Source organism: Eulemur rufifrons, chromosome 24, assembly GCF_041146395.1.
Source record: "Eulemur rufifrons isolate Redbay chromosome 24, OSU_ERuf_1, whole genome shotgun sequence".
Taxonomy (NCBI): Eukaryota; Metazoa; Chordata; class Mammalia; order Primates; family Lemuridae; genus Eulemur; species Eulemur rufifrons.
Window position 1 is genome coordinate 32,852,527 of NC_091006.1, and position 27,404 is coordinate 32,879,930.

A 27,404-nucleotide genomic window follows, 5' to 3' on the forward strand; every position below is an offset into this window, starting at 1 on the left:
AAGATCCAGGAAGGCCAAGTGACGTGCCACAGACACACAGATGGCCGGGGGTAGATGCCAAGTCTTTACTGCCAACCTAAAACCTCCTCTTCCACTATATTGTGGTTCTCATAGAGGTTCTAGAAGCATTGATTGATGGTGTTGACGGTCCTCTGAAATCACCCACCAAGATACTAAAGACTTTAGAAACTGGTACTCAACTTAGAAACATGAAGACCCCCATCCTTTTTCGAAGATCTGAGAACACCCCCCACCACCACAAAATACAGATAAATCACTCAGATAATTAATCATATGTAGTTTTGCCATTTAAAAAAGTCAGCAATCTTGAATACTATGGTAGGGACTGGTTCCAAAAGACATGCTAGAACTGGTGATATATGCTGAAATTTAGGCCAAAGAATGTCAAGAGGCAAGTGGCTGCTATAGCTGGCGAAAAGAAAATAAACCACAAAATTAATGGAATCTTTTCCATTTTATGACTATCGTGGTGACTGGTTTGGCCAACTTCACATAAACATGTCAGCTATAAGCCCTGAGCGTGATAAGGACAATGATAAGTTTCCTAGACCTTATCTCCTTACTGCCAACACTGTCATTTCTCTGGGCCTCAGAACCCTGTCCTGTCGCCATGGCCTTTGGAGAATGAACTTTCCCCTGACTGCATATATCCTGCCTTCTAGTGGGCCGATAACATCAACACACTCACCCAAACTCCTAAGTGTCAGAGGGAGGGAAGCGGGCAGGGGTGGATGCTGCGTGTTTGCTGGGAGTATTAAAGAAATGATGCTGCAGACATGCGGGGAAGTCCTGTGCACCTGTCCCAGTGAATGCACTAGATCTAGGTACGCTGGGCAGGGGCTATATGTGGACCCTTGTCCAGGGTCTGCTTCTTGGAGAACTCAAACTAAAGCAGAGGTTCATGATTGATTGGGTGGGGCAAAAACATGTTATAGATCATTCTGTAGAGCATGATCCTATTTTTGTAAAAATAGAACAAAATTTTTAAAATTATCTGAAGTATATATTATATATTTAACAAGTCTTTAAAACTTTAGGAGAATTTGATAATGGTTACCTTGTGGGGGATAGGAAGGTTGGACGGGCACAGAGGAGCACTGACTCCTTGCTCTGTATTCACAGATACAGAGCACAACTTTCGATGGGATTATGAGTGTGTCAGTCGTCTTGTGTTGCTATACAGCAATGCCCGAGGCTGGGTAATTTATGAAGGAAAGAGGTTTATTTGGCTCACGGTTCTGCAGGCTGTACAGGAAGCGCGGCCCCGGCATCTGCTTCTGGTGAGGGATTCAGGGAGCTTCCAGTCAAGGCGGAAGGTGAAGGGGAGCAGGTGTGTCGCATGGCGCGAGCAGGAGCAAGAGACGGAGCAAGAGACGGAGCAGGCGGTGCCAGGCTCTTTTCAACAACCAGCTCTCGCGTGAACCAATGAAGTGAGGACTCATTCTCGCAGGGAGGGCACCAGGCCATTTGTGAGGGATCTGCCCCCACCCAAACACCTCCCGCCTCCAACACTGGGGATCAAATGTCAACATGAGATTCGGAGGGGACATATACCCAAACTATATCATTGGGTAATTTTTACCTATTAGGATTTTTCAATATTTTTTCAAATTTAAAGAGTTTTCCAATTACAGGTATGAGCCCTGTAAGAACAAGGATTTTGATCTATTTTGTTCCCTGCCATATCCTCAGTGTCTAGAATGGCATCTTGCGCATAGTGGGTGAGTGCTTAGTGATATCTGTTAAGTGCATTTTAAGTATAATACGTATATCTTTATTATAGATCAGAGGATTTATTGGAACACAAAGTATGCATAAACAGGAAAGTGCAAGTGTCCAGACTGGAGTCAGAGTCCAGCTGCGTGTCTGGTTTTGAAAAGGATCCTTGGCTGGACAATTTTCTGTCCATCTCTTCTCCCAATTTGGTCCCCAGCCCCATGGCTCCAGAAGAAATATGTGCTTTCTCTCTAACCCCATGACGTCTCCAGACAGAACCTAGTTGAGATGTCCTGGGCTCCCTGGGGCACCGGGGAATGCCCCAGACCTGGCCCGGGCCTGGGTTCCCTCCAGGTCTGACCTGTGCCGCACATCTCTCTGCCCTGGGTCTCGAGCCCCTGCCAGCCCCGGCCTGCCTCCCAGAGCCCTCCCCCCTGCTCTGACGCACACCCGCGGCTCTCAGAGCCACTGCTGCTTCCCTGCTAGCACCAGAATTGCTTCTTATTTAATTGTTGTCCATTACTCCTTTAGGAAAATGTGTTAGTCACAATTCAGATGCAGAAAGCAGACACCATTCCAGTCATTTTAAGGAGACTATGATTCAATACAAGGAATTAAGTACACATCAATCTCTGGGCCAGGTGCAGTGGCTCATGCCTGTAATCCCAGCACTTTGGGAAGCAAAGGTGGGAGGATCATTTGAGGCCAGGAGCTCAAGAACTGCCTAAGCAACATAGCGAGACACAATCTCTACAAAAAAATAGAAAAATTAGCCAGTTGAGGTGGTGCCTGTAGTCTCAGCTACTTGGGAGGCTGAGGCAGGAGGATCACTTGAGCCTGAGAGTTTGAGGTTGCTGTGAGCTATGATCACACCACTGCACTCCAGCCCAGACAAAACAGTGAGACCCCGTCTGAAAAAAAAAAAAAGAACAAAAGAAAGCAATCTCTGGAAGAGTTAGAGGAGTGGGGTCTATATTGGATCTCTAGAAATGAGTCCCAGAACATTGCCAAAGACCTGGCCCTCCAGGGGAGCCAGGACCTGGGGTCAGTAGGAATCAGGAGGTGGCCACTGAAGCTCTGGATGTGAAGAACATACCACCAAAGCCAGAGCCAGCACCTGTGCTGGGTCACCATGGTGTCTGCAGGGGCTCGCTCAGTCCTCATGGGTGGGTGGACGGCTGGATCCTGGACTGTGGATCTTATTCAGAGTAGCATTTCTAATTCTTAGTGAAAGTTGGCTTAGCACAAAAGTTAACAGAACAGATTTTAGAGCCAGAGCATCTGGGTTCACAACCCAGCTGTGTCTCCTCCTAACTGTGTGACCTCAGACAAGTTACTTCACCTCTCTATGCCTAGTTTCTCCTCCGTAAGAAGGAGCTAATCGGCCAGGCATGGTGGCTCATACCTGTAATCACAGCTACTCTGGAGGCTGAGGCAGGAGGATCACTTAAGCCCAGGAGTTCGAGGCTGCAGGGAGCTATGATCAGGCCCCTGCACTCCAGCCTGGGTGACAGAGTCAGACTCTGTCTCTTTAAAAAAACAAAAGAGGAAGAACAAGGAGGAGTTCCTAACAGCAGCTCTGTAGTGGTTTGGCCAGTTAATGCATATAAAACTCCCAGACCAGCATCTGCCACAGAGCACTGTGTATGTTGGGATGTGCCATCACAGCCGTGGTAATAGCAAAGGACAAAGGAGGCCTTCTCTTTGTCCTCTTTGCAGCATTTTATCTTTTCCTTTGTTAGGATGTGGATTACGCAGAAAGACTGTCTTTCCTTCTTTTTTTTTTTTTTTTTTTTTAAGACTAGTCAAGTGCAGTAGAGAGAAGGGGGGAAAGAGGAGAGCAAGGAGTTCGATAAGGGTGTCTTTCTAAAGCCCAGCATCCTGCTAGCTGCCGTGTGTGGTGAGAGGTTTATCGCTGGCACTGTGTGTTGGAAAGGTTGTATGTCTGGGTCGACTCTGCTCGCTGGAAACCTAAGCCCCCTCCGCGCCTGTGCAAGTCTTACCCGTCCGTTCCTCACTGCACGTGTCCCAGTTTAACTGGGAGGCTTCACCTCCCACCGAGTGCCGGGCTGCGGCCCCAGGAGAACATCAGGCAGATGTCTCAGGGCAGGAGCTTATGGGGCCTTTCAGACGAAACGCCGTGTGGCTCTTGCGTGACTTGCTTTGGCATAAGTCTCAAAGAGCAGCGCTGTGCCGGGGAAAACGTTCCACAGATGTGTCTGTGCGTGGTGCCTCTGGCGTGCTGAACAAGAGCACTCAGAGCCAGCCGTGCCCAAGGAGACCTGATTCATCTCGTGCCCAGTGAAATATGGCTCCCTGAGCCGTCTGTGGGCCTGGTTTCTTTGCCCAGCAATCCCCAGCCCTGGGCACCAGTTGTTCTTTTCCCAGTGCTAAGCTCTTTTCCTCCTCCTGACTGTACCCACCTCACTCCAGGCCTGCTAGAGTCCTTTTGCAAGGAATCAGTGTGGGCCAGGACTAAACCGAGGGCCGGGATGCTTGGCTCTGTCCTGTAGCCTGCTTCTAATTGGCTGCATGAACGCGAGCTAGTTCCTCAGTATCTTTGGGCTTTGGTTTTCTTCATATGGAAGTTGAAGGGACTACACTCAAATTTTTGAAAAATAATCTGCTTCTGGATTGAAGGATGGATGGATGAGTAGATAGATAAGTGAACCATTTTTTAATCTGTAAACAAACTATTTCCTTTAAGGAGATGAAAGGAGAAAAAAAAATCAGTCATAGCATAACAAAAAACAAAAATAAACAAGCCATGGATTTAGTGAAGGCCATGAACAGTTTTGAACAGCTGTTTTTTCGTGCACTCTTGGAAATGAAATGATGACTCTCTCAGCAAGCCTAGTTTGCCGGAAAAGTTGGTTGTTCAGAGTCAATTTTGCAGGAAAGGGAGAAGCGAGCATCTTACCCAGCAGGAGTGAGAGTCCCTGGCCACCCAACCGGCAAAGACAAGGCCAGCAGCCCAAACTGATGGGACGTGACTGTGGCGACAATTCAGGTTTCCTTGGAAACTGACATCCTAGGCCATCTTTAAGGTGCACCAGATTCAAGATGTTGTCGTTAGACCAGTTTCTCGGAATTGTCTCTGGCTTATGCGTAATGTCAGAAACTGCTCAATACTTTTCATCAAGAATTAGAGTTCAGGTCAATAAAGGGTCTTTCAGACTCAACCACACCTTATCTCCACCACAAAAGAGTGACCAGAGACATTGACACAAGGATTTTATTTATCATATTTTAAGTGTGGTATTTTTTTTTTTTAAAGCGCAGTTTGTTCTGAAAGAGATACTAGCCATTTAAAGAGGGGGAAAAAAGAGAGAGTTTTTAATATGGAAGATTCATTTTTTGAAGCTTCAGCTATTTCACATGTAACAGCCATGAAGGGGTCTCTTTCAGCTCTACCAAACCTTCAAGCCAGCCTCATGAGACCCCCCAAGCGGCAACATTGTGACCTTCCTTGGTAAAAACAAAAAATATTTAAAAGTGTATGGTACAATTAATTGCATTGGTATAAAATAATATTGCATATCAAAACATTACTTTGACCTAAAAGTTCATTTTTTTCTAATTAACAACAACAAAAAAAAATTAATGCATTTTCATAGGGCCCTAAAAGTAGTGTGGGCCCAAGGCACTGTGAGTTTTGTGCCTAACAGATAAGTCAGCGCTGTGGTCATAGCCCTCACTTAAGTCTGCCCAAGACAGGAACACAGCTCACCATCAGCGGAACATCAGGTATTTTTCTTCCCTGGAGTAGTCCTTGTGACCATCCTCGAAGCATGAAGCAGTCCACACAGCTACAGAGGAGCTATTTGGATTGGTTCCCAGGGAGCAGATCAGGAGAGAGAGAATTAGATTCATATCAGGTGGGTGCAGGAGTCTCCTGGATTAAAAGCCTCATATCCTATAGGAGCTAATTTCTCTGTAACAGCTCCAGAGGCCTAACTGCCAGCATTCCTCCAAGGGACATGCCCGATTATTATCCAAGAGTCATCATACTCAGAGAAGCCCAGAGCTCTGACCTTCTATCAAATATTTATAGATCTCCCAGTTTAACGCAACTTACCAACCACGGGTCATTTTTGTCATCAGCAATCTTGCCTGGCTGCATAGTTTAACATTCTTCCTTTATCAGGTTTCCAGGGAAACAGAGCTAGAAAGTTAACCAGAGGTCAAATTCTTATGGAGAAGGGAAAAAGGATTTAGTAATCCTTTGTCCAAAGCATACAGCTTGCCAGTTGTTAAGGAAATAATTACATTAATGCTTCAATCCAGACCTAGCAGTGTGTCTATAGCAGAGACCGCGCTATGTGTTCCCCAAACTCCACTTCCTTTTCTTCCAGGACACACGGTCCATATTTTCCAGATTCCCTTGCAGGTAAATGTGGATGACTAATTCTGGCCGATGAGCTGTGGTAGAAGTGATACATATCACTTTCAGGCTGGGCCTATAAATCTCTGGAAATTCTCCAAACGCGCTCTCTTTCCTCTTCTTCTGAGAAGATGCAGAGTCTTCAGTGTAGGATTCTAATGCCCTAGGACATGGCGGAGCCACTAAATGGCAGGAACCTGGGTCTCTGAATGACTGTTTATGGCCTAGATCCCCTACTGCCAACCCAAACTGGGTATGGACACGCACGAAATAAATGACCAGCAAGAAAAGGAAAGCACAGACTTGTCTGAGTTTTTAATTCCTCTCCCAACCCCCCAAAAATGTGAACGGGCAGAGAGTGTTTGATTAGGAAAGAAGCCACTTACAAAGCAGTTCATTCAAGTGAAATTTCAGTGACACCATTTGAGGCACAAAATGATCCAAACTGAGTGGCCGAGAGGAAGGAGCCAAAGGTTCTTATCATTAAAACCCTAAGTGGAAAAAATTTTTGTTAAGAAAAGCAAAAGACACATACTGCTTTACACCTGAGAAAGGTTTCCCAACTTGTGCTCTCTAAATAACAACAACGTTATTTAGTTGTTTTGTACTTAGTTTTTATAATAGAGAATTTAGAGGGTTTTTTTCCTGTGCACTATTTAAGTGGGAAAACCTATCAACTTCTCTTAAAACTAATAATATATCATTTACTATGCTTTTGGTCGCAAGTAAAAACAGAAAAAGAAAACAGCTCTAAGTGGCATGAATAAGAAAGGTGATTTGCTGGATCCTCTGTGACTTTAAAGTCCCCAGGAGAGACAGCTGCAAGTGGGGACAGGCATGGCCTGCGATGGTGGCAGGAAGAGCAGCTAAGCCGGTTCTTGCTGGCTCTTCCAGTCTCCCTCGAGTGCCCCCTGTTGACAGAGTCTAACAGAGCGGCTGGCAAAGCCCCCGTGTGGGGTGCAGGCTCGGCCCAGCCTCCAGACCTGAGCCTCGAATGGAGAGTTCGGAGCGAGAGACAGTAATAGCTTAACAACTATCACAGTTCCATAGAAAATGCTATTTCAAAATTGTTGTCATATGAAAAGATAATCGGAGAGAACATAGCCAAAAAATTTAAGAAATGAGTATTATAAAGATATGTCAGGCAATTAATTAGTAAAAACATTTAAGTTATTTTTCTGGATTATGTGATTTGCTTACTGTTACTTTTCTGTAGTTTAAATTGTGATTTCTTTTCTCATTCTAAATAAAATAAAAAAGATCTCCAACCTCCCCCAATAACACAGAGCCCTAAGAATGAAGGTGTCCAGGGAACGGCACTTCCAAACCTCTGCTCACCCCCACACAGGGGAGCCAGGTCAGCAGGCGTTTTCTTCCGGGTGCCTCGTTCCCCAAAGCTTACCCCAAGTGGAGTAAGGGAGATCCTAGTGTCCCTGCCCTCCCTGACTCCCCTAAACCTCCTTCTGTCCCCTCCCATCCCCCTCTACACTGGGGCCTCTGGAGCCCAGAGAACGTGTCACGCTGGGGACACTGTGCCTGGCACAGAGGAGACGCAGAGCACGTTTTAGCTCGATTACAGAACCACCCTTGTGCTGTGTCTGAGCTCCTTGCAGAACCACTCTGCTTCCCTCTTACACAGGGTGTATTCAGTGGAGTGCAACGACCTTTTTTATTTTCTGTAGGTTGAGGGCTATATCTTCTCCTCTCTTAAATATGACGGCCCGTCTGTTTCTATGACAGCCTCTGTGATTCTGCTTAAAGTTATGTTATGTGACCAGTTTGGTATATAGGCTGATAGAACAAACAACTGTAAGCTCTCGGAAGGAAGGAATGACCTTTCAGTGTTTATATTCCCTTCGTGCTTTGCATCAGAATTTCAATCCGTTTTTCAGTAGCAGAGATCTGAAAGATAGTGGCTTAAACATACGAGGCTGTATGTTGTCAGATAGGGAGGTCCTGACTTCTCCTGTCCGTATTATGGTTATAGCGTCTCCACCAACCAGGGTCCCGCCAGCTCTCTGCTCCACCCTCTCTACGGAATGGCCCTGCCTTCCAACGTGGCTGCTGGAGCTCCAGCCACCACTTCCACATTCCAGGGAGCAGAACAGAGAAATGGGAGGAGAGTATACCCTTCCATTTGAGTAATAAAAAGGAGAGTTCTGAAAGTCCCACTTTACCCTTCTACTTGCATCTCGTTGCCCAGACTTTAGTTATGTGCTTACACCCAGCTGCAAGGAAGGCTGGAGAATGTGGTCTTTCAGCCAATTGATAACATGCCTGGCTGAAAACTGGGATCTGCTACTAAGGAAGAGCCAATTAATATTTGATGATAATGCTGGTCAGGTAGCAGAGTACTGGCCAAACGCCTTCTCCTCGGGGAGAAGCTTTGAAGAGATTAAAGTTTAAAAGAATAAATGTCCAGAAAGGCTAAGATGATAAAAGAGCTCTCAAGACAATTTACTCAGAGAAGAGTATTTTTAGAATTCAGAGGCCACTCCATGGCCTTTTTCTTTTTAACATTTAAAATAATATTTACGGAATTATTTTATGAGTCCAGAAGTAGACCTGTTAATTTTGGAAAATTTGGAAAAAAGAAAAGAAATGTGTCCTACTCCCTGAACCTGGAAATAACCCTAATTAACATTTCGGTGTGCTTTACCCCATTTTCTTCCATGCATAAATAATTAATTTTTAACAAATGAAAAGTGATCTTTCTTGCTGTTTGTAGTGGTGTTTTAAACTGTGCTTTTATAAAAAGGAATGCAGTGAACAGTTTTCCTCTTACTTTTGTCTCTGGTCTGAGCTCGCACCCCGTGTTCGCTGCTGATGGTAGTTGCTGTGTATTTCACCAATTACACGCTTGCATAGTCCCCCTGCCACTTTTTACAGAAGTGCCAGCCCACCACACGTGTGTCCCTCACCTTGCTTTTTCACTCCCACGCTATTCTGCACCTTGTTTTCCGCCATGCAAGCACACAGCCTCCCTCTTTCATGGCGCTCCTGCTCCCTGCGGATGTAGCCCATTTATCAAACACTCTTCTGGCGGGCACTTGAGTGGTTTCTAATCTTTTGTTATTACAGACAATAAACAGCCTTGTATGGATCTCATTTGCATACATGCGTATATCCAAGGAATGAATTACTGGAAGCAGGATTGCTGGGTCAAGTGCATTTATAGTTTTGAGAGGTATGGCCAAATTGCTCTCTACGTTGACCAACTCTCCACCAGCAATGTATGAGAGGGCCTGTTACCCCGTGGCCTCATCAAAAGACTCTATTTTCAAACTTTTGGAGTTTTCCTAGTCTGATACATTAAAAAAAATAAATAATCTATCTTGGCATAGCTTTAATTTGAATTTCTCTTATTATGAGCAAGGTTGATCCATAGCTTTAAAAACATTCCTGTCTTATCAGTGTTTCTGTCCGTTGCTTTGCCTTTCGTGACCATTTAACCATGAGATCTCTGGGCACACAATGGTGTGTTTGACTAATAAACATAAATGGGGTGGAATCCCCAACGAAAGCTAGCAGCTGTTTTCCCTACATTTATCCCTGAGGAAGATACCAGCTATACTCCTGCTGAATGGTTATGATTTTGATGGTCACACCTTGCTTTATTTCTAAGATATTTTAAGTTAGAAAATTGGAGCAAAGGAAAAATTAAAGAGTGACTGTAAGAAAGGCAAGCTGAAGCCAGGGATGAGGACAGTATACTAATATCCTTGACAGTTGCTACCAGCAAGTCACATCTTTGGTCAATCAAAGAGAGAAACAGGGTTCCAGACAGACTACGCCTCCACAGTGCCTGGGTAGAGCCTGGCTTTTCTGAGGCTTTAACAGAGCAGAGAGTGATGGAGGGGAGACATTCCTGCTTCCCTGGCCCTTCGTGCGCCAGACTCAATGCCAGGTGTCACTGCAGCAGATGCGGCAGCCACAGGACGGGGAGGAAGGTCGTCCAGCTAATGGGGAAAAAAGGCAGAGGAAGAACTGAGTAGCAAGAACTAAGGAGGGAGGTGGGGAGAGACAGCTCAGAAAGTGCAGTGGGCGATAAGGCAGCGGCCTCGGCATCTAACACCATTTATCAAACTACAGGAGTTGTTGCAAACTGACATCACCCTAGTTCTACTGAAATTCTTACATTGCCATGTAGCCTGCTTGCTGCCCGACCTCGGTCAATTCCTCTTTGTCATCCTAGCCGCTTTTACCCGCCAAGTCATACCTGGGGATTGGGCTCTGGAGCAGGAGGGATTGCTTTAAGCGTGGATGCTGACAGCAGCAAGCTGTAAGCAAACATTCGCGTTCCTTGCATCGGGGAGCATAATTCTAAGAATGTTTAGGAAAAACTAGAGACCATCTTCATGTCTGTATCAAACGACAGTGCTTCGCTTTCATGCATAAAATCGTCACTTTAAATCTAGATTGCAAAGTTAGTCATAATACAGTTGTGGCTCTGGGAGGAGATATTTGCTTGTAAAAGGGAGGATGAGAAGCAGAAAAAAGTGCTACAGCACTGGGGTGAAAGTTTATCAAAAAGCCCAATGTTGTTATTTTGTCTTTTCTCTCTCTCACACACACACACACACACACACACACTCACACAGAGCCATTGCTCAGCACCAAAACAAAATTGCTTTGCTTCCTTTGGTGCAGATAAAGCTGTCCTCTCTCCAGACAAAGCAAACAAACCCTTTTACTTACAACACAATATTTTGTCTTAACAGGCATCCTACAAGCCACTGCTGAAGCAGATTGTGGAGGAAATATTTAATCCCGAGAGGCCAGATCCTGTCGATATTGAACACATGTCTTCAGGCCTCACTGATCTCCTTAAAACTGGATTCAGCATGTTCATGAAGGTAAAGTAACCATGAAGAGGTAATCCTGAGCGTAAGAACGTTCTCTTTGCTAGGCACGAAAATGCCGCACCCTGTCAACCTGGCCCGCACCATGCAGATAACAGTCAGTATTTTGGCTCTTCTAAAATTGGGGCAATTTGTATTTACCTTTGGGTGATAAGCAGCCTGACTAGCTTCAGACAGCTTCTTCTGACCTGAGCACTGTAATCTTTTCTGCTTGGGTGGAGGACACCAGCCCTCCAGGATAGCACGACTGAAAACTTCCCCTATGGCCCGTGTTTTCACTTAACATGAATCCATATACTCCCAACCGGTCTTAGTGATAGATAGTCGTTTGCTCTTAATTCTAGAACTTACTATGTAGGATGATGAGCAACTCTGCTCAGTCCTATGACTACCATCGCCCCAAAACTCACTTGGAAATGACTTTGGGTTTAGACCAGCTGACTCCTAGGTGACAAGTGCTAGAATTTCTCTGGCTCATATCTGGGCTGGGTCAAAATGACCAAACAGCCCCTTGAAGTAGGGATGAAAGGAGGGAAAAATACACAAATGGGATCTATTTTTAACACACTGTAGAGTTTCTAAATTTGAAAGGATCTAAATAAGATTACAGGCTGACCTCTCAGTCTATGTCAGGATTTCAGTTGTAATAACTCTTGGAAATAACAGAATGTTTTACCAGCTTCAAAGCATCTTTGAAATCATGAATTAATCTGCCTGGGAGATCTGGCCTTTCAGAATTCAATAAATGCATATTCCAGGAAAACTCGTCCGCTCCAAAAGCCAGAGGACAGACGCCAGACAGTCAGACTCGAAACCGAGTGAACGGGCTGGACGGACACTCAGGGTCTCCTTCCCGCTGGTCTCAATTATCGCCGGCTTCTGTTGCAATGCCTGGCTGGCGCTTTTCCCTGCTACTTTTTTTCAATAAAGCAATGCAGATCAGCTTCCTCCAAGTGTCCAAGGGCCTGTGTTGAGCACGAATCCAGATTTGCCGGTGGCTCCCGTCCTGAGTAGCCCTTCGTGGTGGCTAGTTGGTACAGAAACTTCCAGACTATACATGGTGTCCAAGCTTTTCCACTTGCACTTTCTCGAGGAAGCTTCATTCCCAAGCTTGAACTTAGCCCTGAAGAGAGACTAACATAGCAAGTGTGGACTTCCAGGTCCTGGTCAGGAAGGTCTGAGGATGGCCCGGTCACCCACGGGTCCTTTGCCATTTGTGGTGGCATTAGGCCCTGCACGAGGGGGTCTGGCCGGGGGAGCAAATGAAAGCTCGACCCCCCTGCACTAGAAGAGGCGCAGTGCCGGGGAGAGGAGGCCCCGACTCTGCTCTTTATCCAAAGGTGTTCCAGAAAAACAACTGATATCTTAGCAGAAGGTTCCTGTGATCAAATGTTTTGGAATCACTGGGTTAAACAACAAATTTAATTGTTTCTTTGTAGTCCGGCCTCACAGCACCTCTAGTATGCTAATGGACTTCGCAACTCTTCCAGCCAAGAATATAGAATGTATTATGGATATGGAATATAGTCATGTTGTGTGGGGACTATCCACTTGCATTTTCTGTCACTGTTTCATGAAACGAGGAGATGTCAGATTTTTAATTTACTCTTGTAAACACCGCAGAGTGTTTGCCACCTCTCTGCCTGCTCCACGGTCCCCAGGCGGCTTTGCCTAGCCAGCCCCTGCTGCTGTGTGCCTCCCCATTCCCACCCGAGTGTGGGCCCGTGAAGAAATGCCCCAGCAGCCTGAGACTCATCTCAAAGGGAGGTTTCCAAGAAATGGATTTGAGAAACAGGAGTCTGCGTTCTCCCAGCAGCTGTCAGATCCATTCCTCCCCCTCCAGCTGCGCGGCGGGGGCGGGGCCTGGGCTCTCAGTCGCCAGGACATGTCATCTGTGCACAGGGCCTGGGGAGAGCCCAGTGGGCCAGCAACAAAGCCTGCTCCACCCCGGCCCCCCAGGGAGAGCCCAGTGGGCCGGCTCAGCCAGGCCCGTGGGCCTTTTCACGTGGCCCAAGCTTTCTCCCAGCATGGCAGCTGCATCCCAAGGGCAAGTGTCCTAAGAGAGAGCACCAGGTGTGAAGTGTCTTGAATTTTATGACCTAGCCTCAGAGGTCACATATCATCACTTCCCCAGCACCATCCTCTATCTGTGGAGGCCGCCACAAATGCCCACCCAGGTTCAGGGGGAGGAGACATACACTCTTCCTCCTGAAAAGAGACCAGGAGCAGGAGGAACAGAAGATATCATCATGGCCACTTTTAGAAGATACAGTCTTTACCTAAATACATGCCGGGCTGTCCAGCTGGGCAGGGGCAGTGTTTGGCTGATCCTAGGAGTTTTTCCTCCAATCTAGAGGATGGAAAAATCATTCATATTTCTGGTTTCAAAATAAGTGAGCCCAGAAAAGTTCTGATAAGGAAAGGCCTGCTTGCTGTTTGTCGGTAATGTTTTTTAATAACAGTCTAAAAAAGGTTCTTACTGAAAAGAAGCTGAGTTGCAGAACTTTCCTGTCCCAAGTTTGCTCCGTCAAGGGCTGTAAGGTAAACCAGACAAGTTGGAGAGAAGGGCAAGTATACCCACTAGATCATTCTTCCTGCAGTTCTGAGAAAGTGTTTCAAGTCAGCTTGATGCGCTTCTCAACCAGAGGGTAGACTTGTGGTTAGCCACATAAAGCTGTCGGCTTCAAAGAGCATTGTGTGCAGCCCACGAAGGGGTGGTCTTGTTGAACTGGGGAGAAGCAACGTTGGCAGAACCTGACATTCTTCAAACAGCCAAGTCTTCTCTCCAAAATCCTTGCTCATGGAGCACCTTGAGCTCCTTAGAGGAAAGCTTGATAGTGATCTAATAAATAAATCAAAACATACCTTACCCCTCTCACTAGAATGTTAATTTAATTTAAAACTAGCATGTCTAATAGGCAGCACTTTTAAAGTGCATTTCTGGAATTTGTGGTTTGGATTTCAGCCTTCTGAAAATAATACATTTTATATCTACTCCATGTGTTTGGACCTCAACTTGTTTTGACTAAAGGACATGATTTGTCAAGATGTTTCCTCTGCTAGAGTTGGCATGAGGACGGTGGGTTTTATCTAATAAAACGGCATGAGGCCCCTTTTACCTCCTTTTATGTGTGCTTTTTAAGAAGTTCTTTCTTTGCTCTTCCATTTTTTATGTGGCCATGCTTAGTTGGAAAAAAAATGAGAAATTTATGAAAAAGACTCACAGAAGATACAATGCTTGCGTCTGGGCCCCTTATTTGAGTTGACAGGAGCGCTCCCTTGCCTTCCGAGGCAGCAGAAAGAAGCCCACGAGGAGAAATGAAACGACTGCCCAGGCAGGCTCTGAAAAGCTGGTGGGGGTGAGGGAGTAAGAGCTAAAACCGTTTCAACTGGAATTAAGATGCCAACAAATTGTGATCACTGAAAGGAAGGATAATTTATTATGATGACCAAGGGGTGGCTCAGGGAACCCAGGGGCAGCAAAGCTGTGGGCCTCAGGAAGGACTGGAACTAAGAACTGGGAAGCGATCAAGAACCCAGACAGTTCCGTGACCAGCACGCTGTAGATGCTCAGTAAACATTAGTTACATGAATGGCTGAGTAGCTATGCCACAGCTTTCCGTTCTTAATAGCCCAGCTTTGACTAAGCCTCATCTGTCTTGAATCAAGCCTGATTCTCAGGGCAGGGTTTCTAGTTGGCCCAGCCGGGGTCAGGGGCCATTCCAGGACCGATCGGCAGTGGCAGAAGAGCAGGATCACACTGTAACGACACGCCTGTGAGGAACACATCCTATGACCACGTATGTGGACAGGGGACACTGTTGGCTTGTGGGTGGGACAGGGACCTACAGAGGCATCTATAGCAGGGCTAAAGGATGCTTTGGGATGAAGGGCAGAATGATAGGCGTTAGGTGAAGTTTGGTGTCAGATCCTTGCACGCTGAGAGCTAGGCGTGCCTTGGAGGTCGTCTATTCCAACTCCTCGTAATATGAATTATGAGAAAAACGAGACTCAGAGAGCGGAACTGTTGGCTTAGGTTCATTAACTTAACAGCATTTGTAACAGGAGGAAAACATCTCAGCATTCAAGTGTGTCGATTAAATGAGTACAGTTCCTCTCTGCAACACTGTTTATAACCTCTGTTTACATTTTCTTCTTCTCAGTCAGCTCCATCCTCTGCGGCAGGGTTTGATTTTGGTCTAACACTAGCTAAACGTGATTCGTAAGTTCTAGTGAAATAGATCTTGGTACAAACCATTAAACAAAAACAAAAACTTGATTTTGGCAGTCTGTATATCGCATCCGACAGTGAGCAATTGTTGAGAGACTCCTTTGTTTGCTAGTCACCGTTGCAGGTAAAGGAGATACAGATACAAACCCCGCCTGCCATGGCATAGCTTGTATCACGTAGCTTCCAGTGTGCTAGGTAGGTAGATAGTAAGATTGAGGATCGCAGGGAGAAGAGGGAAGTGTTAGCTATGAGGTATGGGAGCACAGGGAGTAGCGTCCCAGAGGAGCTGGGCTCCGTCAGCCCAGGAGGAGCCGGGACGCAGTGATGAAATGGCACGGTAGGTTGAGGGCATGCGAGGTGGTTCCACATGGCTGGAGCTAAGCGTGACGTGTAGGGAGCAGAAGAATGTGAAGTCAGAGATTAGCAGCAGCGGGATCAAAAGGCTAGAGGTTTGAAATTGGACCCGAAACACTGTGGTGCGTGGAATAGTTTTCAGGAATACATAACCAGCTTGCGTTTTGGGAGGACGCCCCCGCAGCAGTGGGAGGGGTGGGACGGGGGCCAGGCTGGCCAGGGGAGGGAAGGCGAAGGTGAGAGTGTGAGGTCAGGCTGGGCCGAGGGCATGAGGGGCAGAGAGGACGAGCTGGGGGAGCCCCGGGGCTGCTGAGTGCATGCGGTGGGAAATGAGAGGAGGTTGTCTAGGGTCATTCACTCGGCCTGCGATGACAGGATGACAGAGTTAACAGTGTCTCCGGTGGAAGCAGAAATGGAGAAAACAGTAACTGGCACTTCAGGCTTACTGAGACAGCTCTGTAGCTCGCAGAGCCCGGGCCAACAGTAGTGATCGGGGCCATGGGTGTGTGAGGAAGAGAGGAAGGAGAGCGACCCCGGGCACTTAGGAGGCCGGGGCGGAAGCTTCCGGAACGAGGATGGCATCAACCGGGCACACGCAGCAGGGAGGTGCGGCCCAGCGGCGGAGGGGCCCTGGCAGCGTGGGAACCTCCAGCAGTGTGATTCAATGTAAGGAAAAGTAGGTCCCACGGGTTCTGGTGATCGGCCGGTGTTTCTAAAGAACTACAAGCACAGAGTTTTACGAGAGGAAAGCTAGCATTAAATAACAATGCTCTCGGTTTGAAGAAGTTGTTTCTAAATGGCAGTACGTGGACACGAGGTAGACCGATTCCAGCTCTGCAGCGAGACGGACTGGGATCTCAGCCTCGGCCCTACAGCTTACCGGTTTGGTCCTTTTGGACAAGTTGCTTCACCCCTGTGAGCCCCGGTGTCTCTGTGTGTAAGACGGGGCTTCCAGCTGCTTCCGAGAGTCCAGGGATGGCGTGAGGCAGGGCGTGCCACCCTCCCCGCTCGTCCCTCCGCGGCGCCTACGCCTTCCTCCCTTACCAGCTGCCTGACTCGCTGACGGCCCTCGCTCTCCCCGGACTGAAATATAAGCTCTGTGACAGCAGGGATGCTTCTGTTTGGTTCCCTGCTGAATCCCTGAATCCCTGATGCCGGGAGCAGCATCTGGCCTCGTTGTAGTTGCTCAATAAGTATTTGTTGAGTGGATGAACCGATGAACACAGAGCACAGTGTTGGACCAGAGGTGTTCAGGGGCAGCGGCAAAGCCACTACCAAGGGCCGTCTTCAAAGTTAGCGTGGGTGTTTCCTGGGCCCCTAAGGGCTGTGGCACTTGCTCCCTTCTACAAGGCCCTGCCCAGGGCTGGAGAACAGAGATCTGACCCTTGCCTGTCCTAGGGACAGGTGCGTCATAGTGAAGAGAAACGGTGGAGGAGGAATCAGCAGGAAGGTTCCCAGAATTCCCGGAGAGCTCCGAGAAACCAGGAGCAGCAAAAACCCTTCTCTTGACACCCCGAGCGACAGAAGTCAACCGGGACAGAAGGAGCTGTCTCAGGGGCCCACACCTGTGGAGCGAGCGGTCCTGCAGCCTCTGCTGCAAAGGCTGGGCTGGAAACCGTCTTCTCCACCAGCAAAGGTTTAGAAAGTAAAAGAAAGAGCTGTGACTCGAACTTGCTTTATTAATCTGCGCATTTCCAATGGCAGTAATTATGCTTCGATCTTTCATCTTCAAAGTGCCTTATACCATGAACTAACATGCAAACACGACCCAGTCATGTATGGCTGATTATAAGGAATGTGTTACACTGGTGGAAAAGACTGAAAAGATTCCACTTCCCCATAGCCTGCTGGCTGGACAGGCTCCAAAAGGAAAGTCTGGTATCAAAACATAAATCTAAACAGAAACCAAAATAGCAAACACCAACATGCATTAATTGGACCCATTTATTTGTACCCAAACCAACATTGCCTGCACTCCTTAGCTCCGGGGTATTGTTCTTTGTTGTTGCTGTTTGTCTTTTTTTCCCCCCCTTTTCATCTGTCAATACATCCCTCCAAGATTCTCACAATGTACTTCGGATTCCAGACTCTCTTATGGAAAGCATATGTCTTTGGGAACATATCGTACCACGCTGAAGTTCTGCAGCCAGTTTATTTGTGTTCCAGGGTTAAGTAGAAACAACAATTGTTTGGATGGCTAGAAGGAACCTCGGGGTTAGTTACTCAGCCAGAACTAAGGGAAAAGCAAAGGGAGAGTTTCTAACAGATTTCTAGGAAAAGAAGGGCATCTCCTGCTAACCTGTGGATCTGATTCAATCATTCCTTTACCTGTTCTATTCATGCAACATTTACTGAACTTTGCTGTGTGCTAACTACTACGCTCAGTGCCTAAAATGCCAAAATAAGCATGCTTGTTCCTTGCCCGCCAGGAGCTGACAGTCTAGGAGAGGAGGTGGCAGTTGGCTCAGGGCAGCGGTCCTGGTGGACGAGGCTGGGACAGAAGAGTCTGCTAGAGTCCAGTCATGGGGCAGGAGTTGAGACATCATTAGGGAGAACTTGGCAGCTTTCAGAAGGGACTAGGAGGGAGGGAGGTAGAAGAGACAAGATACTTTACACAGAGAAAACTATAAATGCTACATTAAACAATGTGCTGCAGATAATGTCCGAACAGCTTGATGACCAGGGCGTCATGGGCACAGGTACCTGTGGGCACAGATCTTTCTACTGATCTGGAAGATCTCCCAGCTATATAGTTGAGTAAAAAAAAAAAAAAAATCAAAGTATAATATAGAACGTTGGAAGTCAAGACGATCATTACCCCTGAGGAGGTGGGGACAGGAGCAGGGCATGAGAGGGTCTCCAGGGTGCTGGTCACACGGGTTTGTTTACTTTGTGAAAATTAATCGTAGTGTACATTGGTGATGCGAATATGTTCAGTAAAGTGTCACATGTTTAACAAATGTTCAGAAAAACAAATACCATGCAGGCAGGCATGGCACAGATCATCGTGAATGGCTCCAGGAAATAGTGTGTGTGAGGAGGTGAAAATAGAGATGTAAACCAAAGCCACGTTATAAGGGCCTTATATACTGAATTAAGGAGTTTGAACTTGATCCTCAGCGCTGTGAGACTCTACACAGAGAATCCAGGCACGTGAGGGAGCTATGAGGTATTTGAGAGTTTCGCCTCTGGAGTTTGGCCCCTGGCCCTGTGATTTAGTTTCTGTGTGTGAATTTCAATCTCTTCATCTGCAAAATACACTCATAATTTTGTTTTCCTTCTAAGGATATTTTGAGAATTAAGTAAGATAATGCACAAAAATATCTAGTACAGTACTCACTGTATTCAATAATAAATATGTGTATGATAGAAAGCTTGCTCTGCAGAAATGAGGAGAATGGACGGGGTGGCCAGACTGCGAGGGGAACACGGTGTCCTGGCTGGGCCTCTCCCCACCGCCAGGGACAGTTTGTCTCCCGAACTTGACCCACAGCCTTTCTCTTGGCCCACTCCTCATCCAGCCAACTCTGCGTTCCAGATACAGCTCACAGCGTACTGTCTTCGGACCCCCGCCCCCTGTCCCCTTATGTCCCCGTTGCTAAGTTTAGTTATTGGCCTTTTTGCATTTCTAAGATATTAATTACTGTGAGTCGTCCTTCTTTTAACGTATGACAATACTTTGCCTCGCTGGTGAAATCGTAAGGGGTCAGGAGGGATTCTCCACACCTGTGCAGGTTCCTCGCAGCGTGAAGCCCTCTGCCAGGCTGATTCGAAGCAGTTGGGGCTGTAAGTCTGTACTGGACCGCAGGCGACTGCAGAGTGGGCCCTGGTCTCCTTCATCTTTGTACACCTCTCTGCCACCACCTCCTAAGAGCTTTAACTATTCATTACTTACAGAGACATTTATTGAGCACCTCTTGTATACCAGAAATTGCACTAGGTAAGCCAGGAATTTAGCAGTGAGCCACAGCCAAGGTCGCGGCCTCACGGAGTTTGTGCTCCAGCAGAGGAGGCAGCCGAGGAGCACACGGCGTGACCCAGGCCTTGCAGGAAATAAACAGAGCTATGTGGCAAAGAAGGGGAAATGTTTATGCCGAGACCTGAAGAAGAGTAAGGAAGGAATAAGTTGTCCCTTAGCCTTTTCTTTTTAAGTAGCTCCTACTCCTTTAACTTTTCTTTTAATAAAATCTTTATTTAAAGGGATATGAGGTGATATGTTATGCATTTTCCTGGTCAGTGAGTTCACAAGCCACTAGCCCACCTGACAGCTAACAACTCACACTCTCTCTACGAGCCGTCTCGCCTGCGTTACGGGGCAGCAGCCCTGGGTCCCGTGCGGTACAATGAAGACGGTGCCCGGCCGCGCCCAGCCTCACCTGCGCCCTGTTCTGTTTTGCAGGTGAGCAGGCCCCATCCCGGCGACCACCCGTTCCTGATCCTCTTCGTGGTGGGCGGAGTCACAGTCTCCGAAGCCAAAATGGTCAAAGACCTCGTGGTGTCCCTGAAGCCGGGAACCCAGGTACTGAGTCCCTGGTGACGTGAGCAAGAGCCTAGCGGCAGCGGTGGGAAGTGCAAATAAGGGCCCTCCACGCAGGGGTCCCGTGCCCCTCCCCTGGCCTGCACCCCCATCCCGGCTGCCTTCTCTCCCCTGCGGCTGCTGTCTCCCATTCTCCCGCTGGCCCAGGGCCAGACCCTGCCCAACACGCCCTGCAGTGCCTTGTCCCCAGTGGTGGAGGTCGGGGTCACTTTGGTAAGGTCCATCATGACAGGTTAAGTTCTCGGACACCAAGGAAATGAGCCCTAAATGGAAACTCTGTTCTTTGCAATATAAACTTCTTTCCAAGTGGGGGTTGGTGGGGGGGCTTTCTTTTTACTGTCCTCTCCTCCCCTGGGCCCCCAGGGCTCAGGTGCTGTTATCTCTGTTCCTGATTCCTGAAGGGCATGTATTTTCTGGTGTCCAATCAGTGCTTAATTCCTTGAGTTTTCACGCTTTCCGGCCTTCAGATAATTGGAGGATGACTCCAAGGACCACCTCCCAATGACAGCCTTAGAGGGCAGGGCCAGGGCAGTTTGGGAAGAGACATTGTCAAAACAGTGACCGGGGTGGTGTCTTTCTCCTTTATACCTGCTGCCCAGTCCCCACACGAGAAAGCTGGCCCTGTGGCCCAGTGGTTAAGAACACAGACCTTTCAATTTTACAAGCCTGAGTTCTAATCCTACCTCTGCCTTTGCTTAGCCAGGTGACCAGGGAGAGAACAGCCCGCAGATTCCTCGTTTAGGGAACGGGCCGGGGTGGCCGTGATTCTCAAGTCAAGTCAGGTGAAGTTTGAGGATGTGCTTCTTAGCACCACATGCCTGGCTCTCAACTCCCAGTCAGTGGTGGCTCCAGTCATTACAGGCGTCTCTGAGCAGTGGCCCCAGAGCTCTGCAGGAGCCCAAGGCTCAAGGCTCCTCGCATGAGGCAGCAGGGGCCCCAGGAGAGAGCCCGCAGGGGAGGGAGAACCCTGGCTCTGGAAGCTCTGCTCTGCCGGGGAAGGCCGAAAGCCCTTGCTTTCGTGGGCTCCCGAAGCAGCCCAAGCCAGGGAAGTGAGGGCGGGTAGTTTACTCGGAGATGACCCAGGAAACGCAAGTGAGGGGATCAGAAAAGAAAGGCAGTGAAGGGAGAAAAGCCAGGGAGGGGGGTGCCCTGTCAAGCTGGGTGTGTCCCCCTGCGGTCCCCGAGGAGCTGGTATTACACGCTTCAGAACTGTCATGCAGGAGGACAGGGAGCCGGGGACACCTTCCCCTCCACTCTGATCCCTCCTGCTTGAGGCTTCCCTCAGGGGGCCTTGTCTTGCCAGCACTGGGCAGTTACAGCTCCGTGCCACTGAGCGGCTTTTGCAAAAAGCAAAACAGGTGCGGTGCTTCAGGCGGGACACTGGCTAGTGCAGGGGACTGCCCACCTCCGCCGCCCGGAAATCTGGTAGGTGGAGGGCAGTGGCTTCCAGCCCCGTCCTGGCTGCTGTGGCCTTTGTCTCCCACCTCTACCCTCTGCTGTACGTGTCCACACAGCCAGCCCCGGGAGGCCCCGTCCTTCCCTTCTGTGACATCCTACCTATTGCTCCAAGCCCTTCCTGAGTCTCTGCTCGTGTCCAAATCTCATACTGGGCAGTTCAGCCCCAGGCTGCTCCCTGGCTGCCCCATATCTTCTGGCCTAGTCTCCTCAACAAATACAGTTTCTTTGGGGACAAGGGCTGGGGCTCAGTAAACCTCGACTCCAAGAGCACTGGCTTGGCGGGAGCAGTCTGTGTGGTTGCAGTGTCTGGACTACCAGACTCAGTCGAGAAGGCCTGGTCCCTGTTCGTCTCCAGACACCCAGCTGAGGAATGGCACCTGGGTATCTAGGGAGCTACAGTAGGTTCTTGAGCAGGGCAGTGACCAGTCTTTGGCTATGACTATCTCTGCTATTGCTATCACCTGTTATGGTCACAGCTGGTGAAATTTCTGATAAATCAGTAAATTCTGCCTCATTTAACACCCTCTCTGTCAGCAGTGTTAAGGTTCTGTTTAATGACTGGTTGCCTTTTTGAGCAAGACTTTTTTTTTTTTTTTTTATCAGAAAGCACACTTCTCAATGTCCCTAAAACGGTGAACCAAATTCTTAGCTCTTCAGAACAGTGATGCATTGTAACAGCCTGACAGATATGTTAATCCCCACTCTAAAGGGATAAAATGCAGACGTTTTCAAAGCTGTGTGACCTGAGTTTGACAACAGAGACCCGGAATCCACCGTGGCTTTGCTGCAATGTGACCCTGTGCTCAGTCCGCTGCAGAGAGGCTTCTCAAAGAATTTGGGGCTCTCGGTCCAGCCTTGGCGGCCGCGAGTCCTTTGTGTGAAACGCTCCCCTGAAGAGTTAACAGGCCCTAGGAGGATTCCAAAGGCAGCAGGGAAACAGGAGGCGTTATTTAGCATCCTGCCCTTCACCTCCCAGTTGTTGCAAGGGGCTGGATTACCTGGGTGTTTGCTGGAGGGACACCTGCCGAGGAGGGGCTCCCTTTCCTAGACCTTGATGGACTCACTAGGCCCCAGGGCTGACTGCAGGTCTGAGACAGGCCAGTGTCCTGCTTTGAGAGCGCGGTGGAGATGGCGCCTCGCGGCCAGAGCCGTGCACGCGCATTAGTGCCATCATCGGCTCAGACTCAGACTTCTGTTGGAGAACACGTGTGACCTAGTGAAGGGACTAGTTTTTATGAGATCTATGCCCAGCAGACCATCTAAGACATGTCTGGCGACCGAGAGAGTAACTCTCACGTGACCATGGATGTAAACAGCGATGATGCACGTAGCTAGTGCTGCTACTCTGTCTGTAGCATCCAGACGTCTCCCGGGATGAGGTTCCACTCACCCCCGACTGCAGCCTTCTTGAGCCTCGGGGGGCTTCGCTCTTAGCGCTGACGTCTCCTCTAGATGAAACCCAGCTCTGCCTCCTTGGCTGCCACTCATGGGTGCTGGTTCCAGCTCTGGGGCCACACAGAACTTTAAAGCAAACGAGGTTCATCCCTCTTCCACGTAACAATTCTGCAGACATAGGAAGATAGCCCCTCGTCCTCCCCGCAGGTCTCTCTCCTCCAAACTGAATATCTTTGGTTCCTAGAGCTGCCCCCCTCCCACCCTGTGACATGGAACCGAGTGCCCTGACGATTGTGGCGGCTGTCCTTTGTCCCCCTCTCTTGTACTCCATTGGAGCTGAAAGGCAAACCTCGGTGTGGACTGATCGGTAGAGAGAAATTGGGGTCACCTCCTCAGCCCTACCACAGCCTACAAGGCCACATGGGACCCCACCCCTGCCTACCTCTGGGGCTTCTTTTCTGGCCACTCTCCTTGCTTGTGCCCTTCCAGCCACGGGCCCTTGCGTTTTTTGACTCTTGTATTCCCAGCACCTCAGTCAGGGTCTGCCTCTTAGTGGGTGCTCATGAATGTTCACTGAATGTCCAATACTGAACACCAGGAACTTACATCATTGCAGCGTAAGCGAGAAGTAGATTTTCTGGAAAAGACCACACAAACCCCACCAACCTATAGATTGATACTGAGATTATAGGCGACTAAACCACTTTGTCTTTTGTACCTATTGCTGTTATTACGTATCTTCCCTACTCTACTTTTGTGTGGGTGCTCTCTGAACCCAAGTACAGGAACTTACAGTCATGCCTATTAAGTTGGATTAACTGATTATTCAACAAGCATTTATTGAGAATCCACTCTGTGCCAAGCACTATTCTCTGTGCCAAGCACTATTCTCTGTGCCAAGGCAGAGCAGCGACCAAGCTAGACACATTGTGATTTCATGGCGCTTACACTCTGCCAGGTAGTGACTCACAATAGATATGGAAACATCAGCTCAGGCGAAGCAGACAGCAGACGTAGCTGGTGCTGTGGTGGGAAGAGCCAGGAGGAGGCGGTTTCTCTATGGCCCAGACTCCTCATGGAGAAGCCTTGGGACCTGAGGTTGGAAACGCATTCAGGGATCAACTAATAGAATCCATTTAAGGCAGCTGCAGAAGCGAACTCTCTTTCACAAAAAAATGGCAAGGATTGCACAAAGTGTAGGAAAGCAGAAACCACATTCCCACCTGCTGGTCCCTTGGGGCTGCAGTACTCTAACACGGGCACGTTTTCTCCTCTCCCACTGCCCGTGGCTGTCGGGGGTGTGCTGGTGGAGAAGGTCCTCTTTCCTAACCACAAAAATGGGATCAAGAGGGCAACTCCCCCACCCCCCGCCCCGAGCCCAGCCAGCCACAAGCGCCCGGTGGGTCACTTTCCAGGCTTTCCCTCACCCTGGTGCACATGTGCCCGATGCCAGCCTCCCTCCTCACTCCTGCCTGGTGTGGGACTCCGTGGCCACACAGCCCTGGCCGGCCGAACTCTGGTAGCTGGAGGGTAGCCGAGAGGCCAGCACAAGCCTGTGATTGTGAGAAGAAAATAACAGGGAGGGCCCTCCCGGAAAATGCAGGGCATGGCCAGCTCAGGACAAAGGGGAAGGCCCAGTGGGCACGCTGACCCCCCGTCCACTGCTTTTCATAGACGGGCACATGCCTGTTGTCTGCCCACACTTCCCTGTACTTCCACATTCCTGGCATTGAATATTTAGTGAGGACATAATTTTTAAAAAGTAGATGCAGAAATATGCTCTTACGTACATAGTTTCGTACCCAACTTTAGAGGTTCAGGGATCCCTAAATCCTGGCTCTGAAACCTGCCCCCAGGTTATTCTAAAATAGATGGGAGAGGAGTTGAGTGACTTTAACAAAACACCAGAAAGAACAAAAGTGAAAAGATGACCTAAAATCTCACACCCCCAGTTCTTCTGAGCCAATAAGCACAGCGCGCGGACTCGGCGGCAACGTCAAGGCAGGTCAGACGGTTCACGTGTGATCAGTAAGGCAAATCCATCGTCCCACCGGTGGAACGATGCAAACCTCTCGTGTCTAACACGGGTGCGTGAGGGTGTGTGTGTGCGTGTGCACTGCGGCACCTGGGCAAGAGGGGTCAGATGGTGCCTCCAGCGTGCTCTGTGCTCCAGTAACAGCTCATCGCATGGAGGAATGCACGATGCTGCATATGTGGGTTACTTTTAGGAAGAATCTCCCACATTTGAAAGAAAAAGAGAGGAAAAAAATGGACTCCTTGCTCCTTTTGATTTTCGGTGTTAGAAATCAGCGGGTTATGGAATCTAAATCCTAGACTTCCCCACTTCCCCCGTGCTCAGCAGAAATAGAACAGGAAGGCGCTGGCACCTACAAATTACAGCGACGGCCGGAGAAGCGGAAAGGCCAGAGCGCTGGGTCCCTGCCAAGGGCGGGGCAGCTCGTGGAGTTCAGGGCAGGCCAGAGAAGGAACCCTGAGCAGTCCCTCTCCCGGCTGGGGCACAGCGCCCGTGCGGGGCCCTGACGGCCGCTGGCAGGACTCGGTTCCCGGGCACTCGTGGCCCCGTCTCCCCGTCAGCCGGCGAGTTTCTCCAAGGTGAGGTTTCCACGTTGACCCAGAGGCCCGTCCCTGACGAATGAGCTGCGTCTTCAAATTCTCCCCGAGGGGACTGCACCACCCGCGGGAGTGTCACTGGTGTCCTCTGTCACCTGAGAAAGCCCCGTTCTCTGAAAGGACTTCTCTCCTGCCTAATTTGCCCACTGTCACAAGTTTAAGGACTGTGTTTAAATAATATAAATTTCATACCTGATAGGGCAATTTCAGACCCTGGTGAGCATTCTCTTTTTCATCTTTGAGTGTCTTTTTTTTTCCCCATTTGGGGTCCATGTTGTGGAATTTTAAGGACTATTTTAGCCAAATAATGCAGAAATACCTTTAGCTGAATGGGCCAAAAAATTCTGAAAATGCTGAAAAGCAATCTGAATACCAAACGATGCCTGAGATGTGAAAATACTTAAAGACTAGCACCGATTATGTGTATGGGAAAGGCCAGCGGTGTGATCCTGCTTGTTCTTCAATACAGGAACTTTAGACAAATAGGTTTTTCATCGAATTGACAGGAAACAGATTTACCTGGAGCTATCTGACCATCTCTTACTGGAGCTGCCTTGAGTGCAAACGTCCTGCCTCCTTGATGTCTTATTGTTTTTGTTCACTTAATCATTCGCTAATTCACCAAATCGAAGATCTGCTATGTATGGGGCACTGTGTGAGAAACAAGGAGACTCGGTTAAGGACACAGGGAATGCAGCGAGGACCAGGCAGCCTGGGGAACACGCAGCCTGGGGACAGGTGGTCTGGGAAGGCTGCCTGGAGGTGGAAATGCCTGGGCAGGTTGTTGGAGGACGACAGAGAGGTCTTTGGGCAGAGTGGGGAAATGCGAGTTCCAGACAAAGCAGCGTCCGGAAGCGCTAGGTGGGAAACTGCGGTTGGTCGGTCGTCTAGGGTGGCTGGAACATGGGACTGATGGAGTGGGGTGTGGTGCAGGGGAGCTGTGACATGCTAAGCAGCAAACAGATTCTCAAGTCCTGTAACGCTCTCCCCGAGGGCCTGCTCAGCCCGCAGCCAGGAGTGATGCGGCCAGATTCACCCCAGGGGGATGTGGCCCTGGCAGCTCGCCCTGCCCAGCGGTCGCTTGGCATCTGCTGTGACTTGCGGGCAGTGAGTGCGGCCGGGGATGCGAGTGCTGAGGGCAGAGATGATGAAGGAGACAAGAGCAGCTACCATTTTAAGCCTTTCTGGAGCCTGTCACTGTGTTAAATATTTTACAAAGTTGTTCCCACTTGATCCTCATCATCATCCCGGGAGGTGGGTATCATTATTCCCACTTTACAGATGAGGAAACTGAGGATCAGCATGGTTAAGCAACTTCCTCGGTGTCGTCCATCTGGCAAGTGGCCCAGCTGGGATCCAACTCAGATTGGATCCTCCTAAACCTATGCTTCTTAGCCACTCTCCTTTCCAGAAGAATCCTTGGCCTCCGCTCTGCTTTCTCCCCTCCGCAGAGGCCCCTGACCTACTTCAGGAGCTGCCGCTTGCTCCATCTGTTTCTTCTCACCTGTCCGCAGAGCAGGTCCCAGGCGGCCTCTGCTCCAGCCCTTACGAAGCTGTAGGCCGATACGCTGTTAATACCCGCTCGTTTGCATGTGAGGAGCCTGGCCTTGGTGGTGACCGAGTCCACAGTCTCCATCAGCCGTGGCTGGAAGCCCGGATGCCACCTGAGCGTGACAGATTCCTTGGGCTCGGTTACTGCTGCTCTGGAGTGTCGCCATCAGCTGAGTCTGTAGCCTTTTCTCTCCAGGTCCTCAAACCTGCCCACGAGACTAAGCACCCTGGAGACTCACTCCAGCCCTCTGCCCACCCCCGCCT

At 49.0% G+C, this 27,404-nt stretch overlaps 1 protein-coding gene across 2 annotated transcripts in view; it reads left to right on the forward strand.

Moving 5' to 3' along the window:
• Nucleotides 1-27,404, forward strand: part of SCFD2 (sec1 family domain containing 2) — a 270,209-nt gene that overhangs the window by 239,124 nt on the left and 3,681 nt on the right. Inside the window, exons 7-8 of one of the 2 annotated variants that reach the window (XM_069456865.1) lie at nucleotides 10,843-10,977; nucleotides 19,968-20,087. In XM_069456865.1, the coding sequence (XP_069312966.1) occupies nucleotides 10,843-10,977; nucleotides 19,968-20,087 (255 nt within the window). Of the gene's footprint in view, nucleotides 1-10,842; nucleotides 10,978-19,967; nucleotides 20,088-27,404 lie in introns of those variants that run through there. The other variant, XM_069456866.1, reaches the window with a different exon arrangement.